Raw genomic sequence first — 18,539 nt, 5'->3', positions numbered from 1 at the left:
CTTGTAGTTCTTCAAAAATCTTCTCTAAGATCCTGTTACAACTGAAGCCAATGTTATTTTTTTCCAGAAAAAGGAAAGTCTCAAAGCCAACTGATACCCTACAGAAATATTAGCTGTTAGCTAGTCTACAGCCTTTCCATTGGAAATGACAGGCCACAAATAATCCAGTAGGTCAAAAAAGAACAATTCATTTTGCTTCCTATTAATCAACATTTGAAAGTCTTTAAGAAGGATCTGTTCTTTGCAAAATACTAGGTGCTATGATAGACTAAAAGATCAAAAAATATGGTCTTTGTGTTTACCCTACCTACAATCTAATGTAGGAGATAAGTAGCAATTGGATCTTAAAGAATATGTAGAACACATGCCCTAATAGAAGTTCAGATAAAGTACCTGGAATTTCAAAGAGAAATACATTAGAGACTGGGGGTATTTAACAAAGATGGTACCATAATTCTAATACAAGATGATACTATATAAAGATACAAAAGTAAAAACATTAAAAGTGGAATTATTCTTGGGCTGGGGCTGTAGCTCAGTGGTAGAGCACTTGCCTAGCACGTGTGAAGCACTGGGTTTGATCCTCAGCACCACATAAAAAATAAATAAAGTGTCCATCTAAAACCAAAAAAAAAAAAAAAAAAGTGGAATTATTTTTTTTTTTTAAAGTTCATAGTGGTGAGCTGAGGTCATGGCTCAGTGGTAAAGCACTTGCCTAGCATGTGTCAGGTACAGGGTTGATTCTCAGCTCCACATATAAATAAAGAGCCATTGACAACTAAAAAAAATATTTTAAAAAAAAGTTCATAGTGGTATTGAAAGATCATGACAGGATTAGAGGACAACAAAACAACAACAAAAACAAAGATGGTTCTAAGGAACCATCTTATTAATTCTATCACTGACTTCAAGACCTCAGTGGACCATGATATTATAGGTTAATAATAACACATTACCAAGGTTAAAATATATTTTGTCAAAACTGATTGAAATACCAGAGGGCCTCAGCATTCACTCATTCAACTTTTTAACTCTTCATGCTTTTGGTCATTACAAACTGACCACTCCACACACATACTGAAATGAATTCATCCAAAGATAACAGCTGATGAATAATCAAATCAACATGACAGTGCTGCCTGCCAGCCATAAGTTTAGGCTCAGCAGCCATCTACTATATTCCATGCTAATTTATTAAAATGAGTAGGCACAAAAAGGGAGATGTATTGATAAAGAGGCATCTTAAAAGCTCCAACCCCAATGGCATATTCATAACAACACTAAGTTGTTTGACTGTTTGAAGTATAAGAAACAATCTAAAGAACATGTACCAAATACTGGCAATAAACTGTTGAAAATTATATCTTAAAGGTCAAGTATAATTAGAGAATCTTATTTTTTAGCTTCCTGTAAATGGAATCTCTATAACATCTTAGCCTATTGTTTGACTTTCACATTTGACTTTTAAATCCATTTTTGGAAAGGCATTATGTAAAAATTAAGTAATGTGGGTACTTAATGATGACAGTCACAAAATCTTGGGTATAATTCAAATGATTTAAAATTTTTGAGTAGGCTTACATGAAAAGGTTTCAGAGATTATTAAACACAATCAATAAGAGTGAAAAGCTAGCCGCAGTATATTCCCTTTAAGACTCCCTTGACATCTGACAAAATCTAAAGGTCTTCAAATGGACTTACTCCACAGGAAACACTGCTCCACTACACAGGGTTTGTGGTACAATTACAAATAAGACAGAGCTGCCTGTAGCCTCAAGAGGTTCACAGTCAAGTAAAGCAAAAGACCCTGAGACTACCATCATAATATAAATATAGTGCCATAGAAGAGGTAAGAACAGCAGACAGGAAATGTAGAGAAGAGAACCATTAATTTTCCATGAGAAATCAGGTCAGTTTTCATAGGGGAGGTCTCCAATACAAGCCTAGAAAGAATTTCACCAGCACAGAACAGGGTAAAAAGTGGAACAAACAGAGGAAGAGGTGTGAGACAAGCTACAAAGGTATTCAAATCCAAGGTGTACTCAGGAATCAAGAGAAAATCAGTGCAGAAGGTAAGTTTGACATGAGTGTAAAGTGAGCAGTACAACTGAGAAATTAAGATGTAGCACATCCCAGCTCTGCCATTTAGTAGGTAATATGAGACTACAAGTTAACCAGTTCAGCAGTGGACAGCTGTTTTATTTGAAGCTGCCCAGCATCTGAAACAATCTGTGGAACACCCCCCACGCCACACACACACACACACACACACAAACACACACACTTTAAGTCCCATGGGTTCACAGAGCCTATGCCTATACAAGCTGAAAATTCCCTTTCCCAAACACTCTTGCAGCTGGAGCTAGGGCATTAAAATAGGCTCTAATGATTAGAAAAACCTGCCCAGTGGCTAATGTCCCAATAAGAGATATATGGACTTAAGGAAGATTCTAGAAGTAGCAAGAGTTGCAGGAAGATTGAGAATGTGAAGCAACAGTGTCAGCAATGTCCCAAGGTACAAGATCTAGCACCAAGTATTTAGTCATGGTTGGTAATGACCTCCTCAGTGGCCCAGTTTTGTGGCACAATTTTAATCACTGTTTCTGGCTAAGCAACCTGCAGACCAGATTTCCAGTCCTTCAGGATTTGTGCAAATGCTATGGAATTCTAATAAATTCCTTTTCAGTTTAAATTAGCTAGAGTTGGTTCCTTCAGCTTATACCAAAGCACTCTGACTAATGCAGAACCTGAGGGTCCTGTGAAATGGAAATAAACCACATCTGTCTACTTCATAAAGCTGCAAGGATTACATGAGGATGGCTATCTTCATTTGTACTTAGCAACATAAACTAATTTAATGTTTATATTTGTTTCTCTTTGTGTAGATGCAGGGCAGTCAAATACACATACATATACTCCCACATACATAGTCTAGTTTCAGAGAGCAAAAATAAAGCAAAGCAGTTTCCTCAGGGAAGATTCAACACAGCACTGCATATAACTGAAAATTCATCTCAACTCATGAGGACAAAAACCATGCCTAGTCTACCCATCATCAGAGCCTGGCAGAATACCTATGCCTGGTATGTACATAATAAATATTTACAAATGAACCATTATACCCACTTTTTTGATCACTAAACTCCCCTTGATCTCTTTTCATCCACAAAAATAGTTATAGATATTTCAACTTTTCACTGCTATTGTCAAGGTGCTCCACCTGCTAACATTTAAAAGAAACAAAATCCAGATTTCCCTTTTTGGAACATGTCTCTAATGCTTCATGTAAGTAACTAGTAAATAAAGGAATAAGCATGAAAAAAATCCATTTACAAAGACTTAAATATTTGTTTTAAAATTACTATCTGGAGTACCTGCATCCTCCCCAAAAGCAGGCCAAGACACTAGCTTGCAAAAGAAGTCTTTCAGGTAACAATCTTTCAGTCTGCTCTAAAGGAAAAATTCCAGTCACAAGTTCTCAGCAAGTACTTAATCAACATCATGACTTAAGAGGGGTCACAAGATTGCACAGTATCCTCCAGAGAGTGATTTCTTGATGTTCATGGATGGCATACAGTTTTTAGGGTGAAGAAAGGGCTTAGTGGCAAATCACTGATAGAAGGCTGCAAAGACTGTTCAGATACTCACATCCCATATCCCATTTGTAATCCAGGCTAATCGACTCTCCAAAATAAATTGTCTTAAAAAACGAAAGGCTAAAGAACAAATTGAAATCTGTGATTTACAACTAGCTGAATGCAAAGGAAGCTGATTAGGAAGCAAGTTCTCATTAATGATGATGTATTTGAGTGACAGGAGATGCTTGGGCTAAAAAAGTGAAGCATCTGATTTTATGTTAGAAGTTCACCGGAAGTTAAGTCACATTTTAGTTGAACACTGTTCAAAAATCAGAAATCAGACGAATCTATTTGCATTTTTGTATTCTATTTTTGGAAGTAAAAGATTACCACTGACAAACTGAGTGATATACAATGTACCCGAAATGCTGAATTGATGTATTTTTTAGGAACTTCGCCAAAATGATTAGATTTGAACGCTAAAAAATAGCAGCACTTGAAGAACTTTCCATAGAATAATTTGAAAGAAAAAGTGTTAATGCATAAAATAGAAATCCATTACTAAAAAGACAAAACGCATTTGTATATGGTGTCAGCACTTGCAGCTTTCTCTCCTGCCTAGTTAGAAAGTGTAACAATTTTCTGGGAGTTTCTAGCAAGGGAGGGGCAAATATCTTCTGTTGTAGTCCTCAAGCGGGTGGGAGAAGTGAAATACCCTCAATCAGGCCAGTGCCCCACCGACCCTAGTCTCGCTGAAGTTGTTCCCACACGTGGGTATGACTTACCAAAGGAATTTTTAAAAGGGGTCACTTGCTGACAGAGATGTGACAGTCTCCCAAACAGAAAACCCTGCAAAGGGTGGCTCGGATTTGCAAGCCGCCCTACTAGAATGCTGGTTCTGACACCAGAAAGGCCCCCGCCCTGAACCACAAGGTCTGAGCCAAATCAGACCCGCACAGCGAACCCGGCGCAGGCCTCCTTCGGAAGAAATAAAGCAAAGACCCCACCACCACCACCACCACCACCCGCAATCACGCTGCTGTCCCCACACTCCCAACCAGTGCTCTGAGTGCGGAGTCGTCCCTCACCGCTTGCCCCCAGTTCGCAGTCGGAGGCCGTGCACAGGCGCTATAGTCCCGCAGTCTCCCGATTCCGCGCCAACCAGCCCGAAACTGGCGCGGGGGCCGAGATAGGCGCCAGCCTGAAAGCCAAACAGAGGCTTGGGAGGTGAAGGACTTCCGCCAGGAAGGCCACTGACGTGCCGCACCGCGCCGCGCCCCGCCCCCGGGCCTTCCCGGGGCGCGCTTTTGGCGCCCTGTGATGACCCCTCAGGGAAAAAGGAGCTGAGAAGAGACCGGAAGAGAGCTGGAGAAAGAAGCGGTCGGGCTCTGTAAAGGAGCTTGGCAGAGGATCTGCGCAGGCGCACGCAAGCTACTGGGAAAAGATTTGGGCGCGTGGGAGTAGGGGCTCTCTGGTTCTGAGAAATGATTTTCTAAGCAAAGAGGCCCGGGCGGGCAGGAAGGTGGGAGTGGTAGGGCTGGCCCCCTTGTCCCCGTCCCCCAAACCCAGAAAACGACTGCCTCCTGGTGCACACTCTGAGTTTTGTCTGATCCTTTGCCTCAAGGAATGTGAACACTGTGTGTGTGTGTGTGTGTGTGTGTCCTAACTTAAAGGTATATGCACCGCTTAGAGCGGTGGCTCACGCCTGTAATCCCAGCAACTTGGGAAACTGAGGCTGGAGAATCATGAGTTCAAAGCGACCCTCAGCAACTTAGCAAGGCCCCGAACAACTTAGCGAGACTCTATCTCAAAATTAATAATAAATTTAAAAAAAAAAACATGGAAAGGGCTTTGATGTGGCTCTGTGGTTAAGCACCCTTGGGTTCAATCCCTGGTACAAAAGAAAAAAAAAAAGTATATGCATCATCATCTTAACCAAATGACCAAAAGAAGCATCACTAATAAGTAGCAGTCTAACCTCATCACATTTGACCTGATGTGATGCACTTGAGAAAAGAACAACATCGCCTACATGCTCTTCTTGCAAATACAACACACACTAGCCTGAATCTAAACATGAAGAAACAATCAGACTTTTTCAAAGTATAGGACCACTTATAGATGCACAGTGCAGGATGACTTACAAAGCATCTTGCCTGGACTCCTCCAAAATGTTAATGTTTTGAAAGACAAAAGGGCATTAGATTCTTGTGTATGGTACAATGCATGCAATGTAAGCATCTCATTTTTTTTCTTTTTCCAAATAGGTATATTTTATTGAATAATGCTTACTGTACATTGGTAATATTTTCTCTACACTTTTGCCCACATGCTTGTTGACCCCTTCTTCGTGTGATGACCATTTTGTTTAAATAATGATTAGTAACATTACTTAATACCCAATAAACCTATGTTTACTCCCTGTTTCTCTTCCTGACACATATTCAGTCCATAACATAACCTACAAAATATTTTTGAATGCCATTCAAAATTCTTATGTGCCTGGTCTTGATATTTTTCTACTTTTTTTTTATTGTGCATTAGAGTTGTACATAGGAATGGGATTTTTTGTTACATATCCATACATGCATAACAATATAATTTTGCCTTTTTAACTCTCTATAGCTCTTTATATAAACACTATCCACTGCTGGTAACATGAAGTGTGCACTGCTCCTGTGTTAAAGGTGGCAGTGTAAATTGGTACAATCTTTTGGAACATAACATTGCAATGTGAGTACAATAAGCATGGCTAATTCACAATAAAGGGGAGGAGGTGCTAGAGACAATTTTCTGTAATTCTTATTTGCAGAAAAGTTTTATCAGAGTACTAATTAATATTGCCTACTTTGTTCCTACCAAATGAACTTCAACTAAATGCTCAAGTCAAAAGGCATTTTTGTAATAAGCTTCCAATTTCCTTCTACTTTATGACCTTCAATTTTGTCATTGTGTGCAGAGTTTGTTAATAACACATAAGTCTCCCATGCTAAGTCAGAATGCTCCATAAAATGAAGAGATTACAAGCTTACCCTATAAAGTAGAATTTCCCTCTAGCAGAGATATAGTTTACTTCCTACTCTACGAAGGATCATGTAATTTTTCTATTAAGTCATTCTTTAATAAGTCATTCTTTGTTTTGACTGCCAAACTAAGCCCATAATGAAAGAAAAATTCCCCCACAAACTTCTCTATCATTAAGCATATGAATAATTCTAGCCATCTGATGCCTCCTGATGAAGTCCATTGTTAATTCTGTAATGATATCATCCTGATCCCAAGGTGAACTGACTGAAATCCTTTCCTTTCCCTTTATCAATTCTCCTCATTTTACTAGTTTATACCACCATACACCCAAGTTGCTAATACAAAATTTGTAGCTGTCATTTATTCCTTTACCTTCTATGTGAATGAATCATCCAGTCCCTATAATTATGTTTAAATTCTTTCCTGATATCTCCCTACATTGTACTATGATGTGAGAGCAATAAACACCTATTTTAATAAGCCACTAAAATTAGTGATTGTTTTAGAGTATTTGACCTACTTTAATGTATATGCTGTCACAAAATTATAGTCTAATCAGATTACATTTTGGTGTGCTAGCATCTTACTATGCCTTGGCATTCTTTAAACCTCAGAATATAATTACTCCACCATAGAGTGCGGTATTAGAACTTACAAACTGAAGCTAGACTCACCTAGCAGAAATTAAATGCCATTTTGTAAAATGAGGCCAAAATTTACATGGAAAAGGAAGTCATAGAAATGTAAAATCATAGAATAAGTTACCAGAGACTTAAAAGGGAAAAAACTTGTTAAAACAGTTCTTTTCAAGCTGTTTCTCTTTTTATGAAATTATAATAAGAATCTGTTTTATGTCTAAATCTGCTTTACGCAGCTCTGTGCAGCAATGTGTCACTTCTTTCTCTGTCTTTTCCAATTCATTTCGCTATTTAACAGCTGAAAGTATACCTGCTCTGCCATTTCTAGAGACTAATTGGCACTTGCACTAATTGCATGAGGTGTAATATCAGTATAATGGCAGTCATCTTGTTTTGGGTCATGAGGCTACTGGTTCTCTGGGCTCTGTAACAAGTCTTTCCATTACTATATAATATCCTTTAAGTGGGTTTTAGATTTTATTTTCAGGTATTAATTGGTGCCCCCTTGAGTCTAAGAATTAGAAATGTCAAGAGTGACACCAGTTATAGTGTTGATAGTTCACTTCACACTTCCTTTCACTTTCACTACCTGAATTTTTCTGATTATTTTCCCTTTTTCTGATTATTTCACCTGTTGTTACTTTGGCACAATGCAAAATGCCTGTCCATTAACTGTTTTTGCAGATTGACCCTAGTGTGGGAAATGTGTACTAGAGAGCTTATATTTTTAAAGTTTAAGGAGAAAATTGGACTTCCCAGACCATGATAGTTAATTATAAATTTTCCGTGAGTCCTTCAGAATTACTAAACTGATGTCCTACTCAAAATCATTGGAAATTCACATTTTGTCAATGTTTGAGATTCATGTCATTTTCTAAAATATTTTAAGATAAATGTATCATGTATTATAACTTATTGATGATGTCAATCCAAGAAAACCAATAATGTTTTCTTTATATATACATTTCCGTAGAAACATATAGATCATTTTTTAACTCAGGGAAATTTTTTTTATTAATTCTGGTCTGTATTGATTGACACCCTACACACAGGACATATAAGAAATCAATAACATGAGTATAATTTATCTTAATAGGCACTTACCCTGGCACTTTGAGATTGATTTTGAGATCAGGTCAAGGAACCCAAAGCAGGTCATTGATGTATTAAGGTTTTATTGTATTAACTGAGTATGTGAAGTGTTTGCATTTCGAAACTTAGATAGGAAACATCATCTACAGGGGTTTCTTATTTAACACAAAAGGAAGATATCAAGTTAAATATCCCATTGGAATGAAACAAATGGTTTCTCTGGGACTCAGGCAGATAGAGCAGCTTTTGGCTTTGCTCTTCTGGGCCTTGCCTTTGTACCTTGGGGCCTTGCCTGTGTCTTACCAAGTTCTTTTACTAAAGCTCAGATAGGCAATTATGACTGACAACTTGGTTTCTATCCTTCCCTTCCTCTGTGAAGATACTCTCTATACCTTTCATTACCCTTCTCCCTCAGGGCCTGGCATTGGTTTGTGGCTGGGGAAGGGTTTCTGAGTGAACACCACAAAGTTCTGCAGTGCCATTGTTAATTGCAAGGAGTGGAGTGAAGTACTCCCACCACTTCTAAACTCCCCTGGTGGATGGCCAACAAACTCTACCAGCAACAGAAAATGCTTGCCCAGGTCAACAGTGCCAGAGCCCTTCTGTTTGAAAACACTTATTTTAAAACAATGCACTTAAAAAAATAAAACTTGAAAATGGGAAATTATTTGGCATGGATTTAAATATGTAGTGATGCTTCATTTGGCAAAAATTCTCAAAGTAAAATTTCATGATGACACCAAAGAAATTTGTTTGATTCTGCTTCAGATATATAGATATGAAAGGACAAAGGTGTTTTTTGTTCTTTAAATTTATCTTTTTAAAAAATATTTATTTTTTGGTTGTGACTGAACACAATATCCTTATTTCATTTATTTATTTTTATGTGGTGCTGATGATTGAACCCAGGGCCTCCCACTCTACCACTGAGCCACAAACCCAGCCCCTAAAATTGATCTTAATGTGTAATTTTACATCATATTGGAGACTTGTTAGTTTCTATTAAAAATGGTTTTCAGAAAAAAAAATCTCAAAACTGAGTTGCCTTATTCTAAGAATTGTGTTGGAATAGTAAACACTGAATTAGAAAACAATGGGCTAATACTGGTTTTACTTCTTAAACAGAAGGCCACTAGGCAAGACATTTGGCTTCTCTATATTAGTCTCTCACCAGAAAAAGTGGTGCTTTCATCAATGTTTTATATGTTCTACCCAAAGTCAGATTAAGTTATTTTAGAACTGGCTTTTACATTTCTTTTAGTTTTCAAAAATACCACTATTGCTGTGGAAGTTACATTTTATCTTGAAAAAAAAAAACAGATTCAACAATGGGTGGAAACTCAGGGGTAGCACATTTGATGGCAAAGAGAGAATAAAAAGGTGCAGGGAAGCAGACTTCCAAAGGGCCTTGTCTTCTGTGAGCTGAGTAGACATTCCAAGGACATATGCAAGGTGCTCCATGAAAACAAGACAGGCCAGAGGAGCTGGGTTACAATAAGAGGTGAGGACAAGAACCCTGTTCTGTGTCATTGAATCTTGACATTCAGTACATGTGTTCACTAGTGGGAGAACAAGGAACTCTAAGTCTTATGTAAAAAAAAAAAATGCTGGGGTCTTCTGGAACTTGCATCTCTATGAAGAATGTGAGCTTGACCTCGAATAACTGTTATCTATATTTTGAACTTTCTTTAAAACCAATTTCTTCTGAAAATATGCTTTTTGTTTCTTAGTAGTTTACTTTAATATGTTACCCACATTTCTTTTGAAATAATTTTTAAATTGCTTTCTTGTGTAACAATGTTTACTAGGTTTATATTAAAGTTTTAAGTCAACATATGTAACACTTTACCTTTTATCATTATAATCTTTTAGATTAGGGTTTTCTCTATTTTATTATATTTCAACCAGTGTAATGATTTTTTCTTAGCTTTTACTTTATTTACTTTTAAGTCCATTTATTTCATTGCACCTTATTTGTAATGTAGCCTAATTTATTTTTTATTATTCTAACCCATTATTTGCTTCATTTTAACTTCTAAAAATATGTTCTGTTGATGTTTTTATATTTTAAAATATACTAATGTGTGATACAAACACAGTATTTCACCTAGGTTGAAAACAGTTTTAATTTTCTTACAAGTGTGTGTGTGTGTGTGTGTGTGTGTGTGTGTGTGTGTGAGAGAGAGAGAGAGAGAGAGAGAGAGAGAGAGAGAGAGAAGGTAGTTGACCAGTAAGGAAAATATTTTATTTTTGTTTGCTTTTTAGGTCTTATTTTTGGAAAATTATTATTATTACTGAGACTCAGGGAATCCCATTATTTTAGGAAATAACTACAGAGGCAAACCACTATTGCCTGATCTTGTAGATGTACTGGGAAGGCCATTTCTGAACACTAATACTGCAGACTAAGCTACCCCAAGTCCTCTTTAGTCACATAAAAGTAAAACAACTTTGGGGAATGTCCCTAAGGATTGAAGACCATTTTGTATAAAGAAATACTATACATGAAAGATTGTCTCTCACCCAGTTTGAGGTAGACCAAATGTTGTGAGAGTGGAGATGAGCTGTGGTTGCCTTGCTTAGGCAATCTATACTTTTAGGAAGTTCTAAGAAATAACTTATTTTATCCTTAATGGATTTTCAGGTTAGAATTCCTGAGGTCCAATTCTTACTGGACCTTTTTGTCAAGTGTATTATCCTGGGCTTCTTACTAAATTTCAGTTTATCTCACTTTCCACCTCTGTTAAATTGTGCCACTAAGTACAATAATCTTATATTTAATTAAATGAATTTATAAATCACATAGAAAAGTATTGATATAAAAGAAATGGCTAGATGAATTCTAGATGGTTTTACCAGCCCTCACCGTGATATAGTTCTAGGGACATGCTACAGCTGAGTCTTGAAACTCCTTCTTAAAGACCAAGTCTGGCCATCAGCAAAGTCAGACAGTGGAACATTTTTCTCTGCCTTTCCCAGAACATTTTAGTGTAAGCCAACACCATTATCAAGAACAGAGGAGAGTTGGACCTGTTGACAGGAGGCCCAGAGTTCACATGTCAGAGTGCAAGCTATAGTAATAGGAGTACCCACTGAGGACAGAGGAAACAATACTTCATACACCCCATGGCATTCTAAGGGTACAAATCCAGAAAAGAATAGACTGGTCCTGTGCCATGCAGTCTTGAAACAGCACAGTCCATTTGCCTTATCTTCCTCTATGTCATTGCATTTTAGTTATCACTTTCTAATATAACAAACAATAGTATACTTTTCTATTGAATTAATTTTATGATTTTCTTCTCTCTACAAATTAGAATGAATCTCCCAGTATGTAATAATTTTTGCTCATACGCTTACTTCCTCAGGATATGTAATGTGTGTCACAGAATAGGTCCTCAATAAATATTCAAATGAACAAATAGTAAAATGCAAAAGATAAATTAACTGAGAAGGGATTTTTAAATACAAATCTAATGAAATAGAATAAAATAGTTAAATATTTTTAGTGAAAAATGAATGACTCTGGGCAAATAATGCATGGTAGGTGGTCTTTGGTGATTTCAAAAATACAGAACAGGAAATTAATAAATTGTTATGGCATGAAATAAAGAAAAATAGTGTCCAATTCCTTTCTTTAAGCTTATCAAAAGTGAGCTATTTTTTATTTGTTGATTTCACCCACTGATATAAACATGAGGTATATATTATTAAGTTACTTCCTCTCAGAAAATGACACAACTGTCCATCTGGTTACTAAAGTCAAATTCTTGAATCACTGTGCTTGATTCTGTTCTTTCCCTCATCCCTCATATTCATTCCACCAACCAGTCCTCTCAGCTCTGCTCAAACAGACCAAATATGTCCATGCCACTCTTTCTCCACCCCCGCCTGTGGCACCTTCTTCCTCTGGATCCCTGCAAGAGTATCCTAAATGTCCACCAAGCATCTGCTCTCACTTCTGTACTTTTCTTTTTCTTCAAAACTTTCAGATACATCTTATGAATCACATCATGCAGTCTTCTGCTTAAAATCTCTCCTATGCCTTCCGATGATACTTAGAATAAAAGTTAAACTCTGAACCATGTCTGTAGAACCTCACCCCTCTGACTTTATTTTCTATTCCCTGTCATACTACAGGTTCACCTCCCTTAGAACCTCTGTATGTTTGGTAAAATTCAGGACCGTCTCCAGTAAACACACACACACACACACACACACACACACACACACACACACACATACTTTCCCATGGCTGGCTCTGCTGTTCTCAAGGGAATTTTTGTTTTTGTTGTTTTTTTTACAAATAAGCATATACCTGTATTCTTTTCCATTTTCGTATAAGTATTTGGAAGCACATTGTTCATTTATTTGTATTCTTATTTAATAGTTACCACCCACCTAGATGTAAGGCCCACTATAATAGAAACTGCCTTTTCTTTTACATGGAAACATTAGAATGCAGATTAACATTTTAAAGGAATATGTGAGGTCTTTGTACTTTATTCAAAACTGGTAATTCCCATGTTAGAATTGATTTCCTTTGCAAAAATAAAAAAATAAAAAATACTAACCGTGTTTTACTACTACTTTGGAAACATAAAACATAGAAATGGAATCTCCTTTAAAATACTTTCCATGATCCTTTAACATTTGTTTGTTTTGCTTTGAGTACCATAAAACTGATATGTAGCATCTGGGGAGTGTCTACCTTATGCCAAATTTATGTTATGTGGTATAAATACATTATCTTAAAGTTCAGTGCGAACCTGTGACAAAAGGAGTGTTGTTATCCTTATTTTAGATTTCTGGAAACTAAGGCTTAAATCCTATTCAACATATGTATGTTAATACTCTCATTTGATTAGCATACTTTCAACCTCAACTTTTTTCTGTACTTAAAAACCTAAGTTTATCCTGAAAATGAGTTGAAAGCCAACCATCGAACATTCATGCAATACATATTTACTGACCACTAAAAATTATAATCAGGTAAGAAAGAGAGCATAATACCTGATATTTAAAATAAGTAAAATAAAATATGCCCTGACACAATAGGATCATTGATTATAAAATGAAGAAACTGAGTCAACAGCAATAAGAAGGATGATGAAGTACATGGAAGCCTAGAAACCATTTGTAAGTTAGCCTTGGGATGCTTAGGGACTGCATCCTGTACAATAATGAGGGGACTGATAAGCTCAGGTGAAGAGCTTCTGCTATCTCTAAGACCTATTTTGGAAATTAGGCTTATCTAAGGCTCCAGGTATGTATGAAATACTTTGTCTTAATGCTAAGATTAGAATGTTCTTAGATTTCCAAGAGAAACATTTCTGTTTCTCTATGAAACATATTCCAATTAATCTCAGTCCCTCATGCCTTACATATATTCTAATTTGTGTGATTTAAAATCAATGGCCACTCAACTGGGAATCCCTTCACAGTGCTTTGTAGCACAAAGTAAGGAGTGGCTACACTCACTACTCACTCAAACTAAGTAAACTATGTCATTTCCTTATGATTCAGTTTCCTTTAGAGTGACAGTTCTAACTTATCCACAAGGTTATAAAGGGTGGAGTCAGGGGAATCACAGACAACATATACCCCAGGCACAGAGTTGTGGCAACAGATTTAATCCTCATTTTTTGCTATATAATTCCATAGGAATTAAGAAAATTACCTCACATGCCTAATACTCTTATGCTCAAAATTCTTGTAATTGTCCACTGGCAAGAGCATTAGTCCAAGAACTTCAGGCTACATTCACGACAGTCTCTAATCTGACCCAATCCTATAATCTCAATTTTCATTTGCCCGATGGAGCACATTGTCAAGCATAATTTGCAACTCTTACAAGTCACAGTTTTTTAAAACAACAAGACACAAAAAGGTTATATTTATTAAAGAAAATGAATCTATTTTTCATATAAAAACTATATACTCTTTCTCTGGCCATAAAAGCCTAACATCTTCCTCTGTAATTCCACCCCATCTCTCCAATCTCAGCACTTGTTTCAGGTTGGATTATCCCCATGCATGCTTATATTGGATATTTGATTGCAGGAGGCAATATTAGTTCATTATTATTAGTACCTATGGACTAAGTCTATGTAATTATTTTATTATATACCCATGACCAAAATAATTAGTTTAAAGTTGGGAAAGAGATCACAGTAAAAACCAATGAGAAGCAGTGAAAATGTGTCCTATTGTGTTTATGGGAAATATTCTAGCTCTCCTTTCTGGTCTGAAAAAGAAATCTTATCCTGAAAATTAGTTGAAAGCCAACTCCAGCACAACACTGAAGAAGGTTAAACGTGGCCAGATAAACTGTTCAAAATGGAGAGGAAAAAATGGGTTTTCATATAATTATCTTAAGTCCCAAATCCAATATTATATGAAAAAATATACCTTTGAGTGATTTATGGAAGCAAATACATTTCTTTTCTCATTTTTCTTCTTTATACTTTTCCTTAATTTTTCTGCTTAGGCAAGTTAGGTCTTTCTGGGGAGTTACTTGAAGATTTCTGACCAATAATCTCCCATGTTTAAAAAACTCTGAAGAGTTCAACATGTATCCTTCTCATAAGAAGTTTACATTCATTTTGGAATAGGAACTAGACACAAATAAAAAGTGAACTAGGTACACAATCCAATTTATATCCCCAAATAACCAATTGTGACAATAGAGCCAATGGTGCTTAAGGCAAGGATTTGATTTGGGTCTGAAAGGGTAATGAAATTTAAACTAAAATAAATAAATACTTAAATGTGAGCCAAAATGAATTTAAGTCTGTCTCAAAAATTTCAATTTTTGTAGCTTTGCTCTCTCATTCTAAACAACTTGACATCCTTTGTTTCTATACACTAGCATTAAAGAATTTCAAAGATTATATTAAATCTGGTTCTATGAAAAATAATTTTTGTTTACCATTGACTTTTAAATGTGGCTTTACTCTCATATTTGATGTCTGATTCCAGAAATCATTATCATGCCATTTGGAGATATGCTTATGTTTATCATAGTGTTTTCAACAGAATACTCTCTTAAAAAATCCATAAAGTTAGCCAATCAAGAAGATGAATGGTCTGCAGCTGTTTTTTCCCCTCCTATTAACACTCTAGCCTTATCCAACTTCTTCATTTATCCTTCTGTTTTTAAAGGAGCTCTTTATTACTTCCATCCCCATTTCAATTGTAAATGTCTCTTTATTACCATTCTTTCTTTAGAATAAATCCTCCAACCTATTCAAGGACCTGACACTTCACCACTGATTTAAAAGTGATTCAATTTTATTAATCAGATGCTTGCTCTGGCTTTGGGATAGCTGCAGTACCAGGGCTAGTAGCTGTTGATGAAGCGTCCCCTTTCTTCCTCCTTGTTTCTTAAAAAAAATATGCAGGTACATTTGCAGCTTCAGCTTCTTTTTTTGAGGAATATTGAAATTAAAAAGAACTAGTGAAAATAGAAAATCTTGTAATTGTCTTGAAAAGAGTTATTCCACACTGTTGGCTGTGGAAGCTATAGTTGCAGTGGGGATAAAGTTACCTATAAAGGATTTGTCTGAAATTTTCCATTAGAAATTCCTTCTTTATAGATTTCAAGCTACTGCTGAAATTACTGTCATGAGACCAAGCCATGACTCCATTGCAAAATATTCTAAAAGCATAATTAAACTTATAGGTAACCAGGCTATACAAGCTTCATAGATTTTAATATTTCTATGTATGTTCATAAATTCCTCTTTAAAATATATATGAGACACACTAACGATTATATATATGTATATATTATATTTATTGTTCTAGTTTTTCTCTAACTGTGACCAAAATACCTGAAGACAACAATGTTACAGTAGGAAAAGTTTATTTGGCACTCAGGGTTTCAGAGGTCTCAGTCTATAGATGGCCTATTCCATTGCTTTGGGCCCATGGTAAGGCAAGACATCATAGCAGAAGGGTGTAGAGAAGGAAAGCAGCTCAGAACATGACCACCAGGAAGCAGAGATAGAGCTCTGCTCACCCAAGGCAAAGACACACCAGCAGTGATCTATCATCTCCAGCCACACCCTACCTGCTTAGAGCTACTAACCAGTTAACCCATTCAAGTGAATTAATACACTGATTAGTTTAAACCTCTTACAACATAATCATTCCATGTCTAAACTTTCTTGCAGTTTTTCACATCTGAGCTTTTGGGGGACACCTCACATCTAAAGCATAACATTAATAAACTATTAGACACATACACTTATATCTAGCAATTGTGTTTGTGTGTGTGTGTGTGTGTGTGTGTGTGTGTACATACATACATAAATACATATTAAATTGTTCTTGGCCTATGCCATCCACTGGCCATATTTTATATCATTGATGTAGATCCATGTATTTATTTCTATTTGTCTTCCAAGTTTTCCATTACTTGCACTAAAAATAAATTAGATTAAAACTCCTCTGCAATTCTTGACAGTATGAAACCAGAGGAGAGGGTGTGAAAGGCTTACACACTTAGATTTTGTGCTTGAAACCAAGTTCTGTGTATGTTTTTACCAGAAAAAAAATGCATTGAGTGATGATGGGTTGGGGATACAGATAGCAAAGGAAATTGCTGTTTCCCATTTGGTTATTGCTTCATGTATTATTTCTATAAACAAAAGGAAGGAAGAGTTCACTACCATTTGGATATTAGAATTTCACATAAAATTCCTAAGAAAAATAATAATTTTAGAATAGAAAGAAGGAGGCTTTATTATGTCTTCATTCACAAATTAATAACCATGTGGCCCTTTAGAAGCATTTAAAAATTCTCTTAAAATCAGTTTTGTTACCTGTAAAATAAACTTAACATATTTACTCAGCAAAGTCTCTGTGAGGAATGAATGAATGAATCCATTCTATTAGTTTAATCCATTAGTTTATTCTATGTATTTTCCAGATAGATCTTTTTTTCTGTCCTTTGAGTGATCCTCCAGGTTTTTCCTGTCAATCTACCTCCTCTGACTTATGAAGTATCACAAACGTTATGTTGCCTTTTTTTGTGGATAGTTGGTAGTTTGTTCAGACATTGAAATTACTTGTCAAGAAGATCAAGCTGGATAAAGTCACAGCATTGTTCCATGATCTCTGTTGAGCATCCATTTATTCACTTATTCTTCAAGTCTTATAATCTCCTTGGAAATAGTGAAGATTTATTTGGATCATTGTCTTACTTTGAACTTATATGGTACCTACGTACAAAGTATTCTTCTGACTACCCTCTTTAAATTAAACTCCATTTCATTATCTGTAATTTCCCTGTGTATTTCCAAATTCTTCCCTAAAATATTAATTTGATAGTTTCAAGATTTTTTTCTTTCATTGTATGCTCAGCATATAGCATACTACCTTATAGATAATAGGCAACCGATCAGTATCTGGTGAAGAAAAAAAAATGAATTAATAATAAATTAATTATGGCAAAAAGTGTGTTCTATCTTATTACTCTCAGAATCACCTTTTGACTTTCATTTCAAACTTTCAAATCTTACAGATGTAAAGCAATGTTGGAGAATGACACAGAGAAGATATAAAATCAAAGAGAATGTCCCACAAAGCAGAAAAAAGTCATTTCCAAATACTTCACCCGCTAGTTATAACACTGCAACTGGAGAAAACTCCTATGCAAATCCAGTCATGCAAGCCCCATTTAACTCAGGAAAATGTGTAGAAATTGATTGAGTGAGCAGCTGGTGATATTGTAGTCAGGCTCTCTGGAAGTTAATTGGGAAGCGTTGTGAAAAATCCTGACATTGTACATGTAGCTCTGCTGCCTTCCATTGTGCCCGAGACACTCATCACACACAGTTGCTCTCTACTATTACAAAATAACTGGATGCCTAGGAGTCTCTGATGACTCTCATCAATAACCTGCTAAGAAAACGGAGGAGGAGGGAGTGATGATATGGAGCTAGAACTTCTGTAATTGGAATGAAAAGGCCCTTAATCTTATGGGTTTTTTCTTCAGTCGTGAAACATTTTTATTCCCCTACATATAAAAACAAAGTTTTTCTTTCAGGGTCTCCTTTTGCATTATACTCATGGAAAATCAATAATTGAAATTCATAATTTTCTTTTCTTGGTGTCTTGTTTATACAGTTGCATGAATTAGGTATTGTCTTGAAACAAACCTCCCAAATTTACTATGTAAAACAACAGGTGGACATCT

At 36.0% G+C, this 18,539-nt stretch overlaps 1 protein-coding gene across 1 annotated transcript in view; it reads right to left on the bottom strand.

Moving 5' to 3' along the window:
- The window catches only part of LOC144251023 (DNA polymerase alpha catalytic subunit-like), a 67,375-nt gene extending 54,706 nt beyond the window's left edge, over positions 1-12,669 (bottom strand). Inside the window, 3 exon segments of the mRNA XM_077794152.1 lie at positions 4,667-4,691; positions 4,693-5,009; positions 12,654-12,669. Of these exon segments, the coding sequence (XP_077650278.1) occupies positions 4,667-4,691; positions 4,693-5,009; positions 12,654-12,669 (358 nt within the window).
- Positions 12,670-18,539: the final 5,870 nt, after the last annotated feature.

This window comes from Urocitellus parryii, chromosome Y, assembly GCF_045843805.1.
Source record: "Urocitellus parryii isolate mUroPar1 chromosome Y, mUroPar1.hap1, whole genome shotgun sequence".
Classification (NCBI taxonomy): domain Eukaryota; kingdom Metazoa; phylum Chordata; class Mammalia; order Rodentia; family Sciuridae; genus Urocitellus; species Urocitellus parryii.
This window is presented reverse-complemented; position numbering and strand designations above follow the sequence as displayed.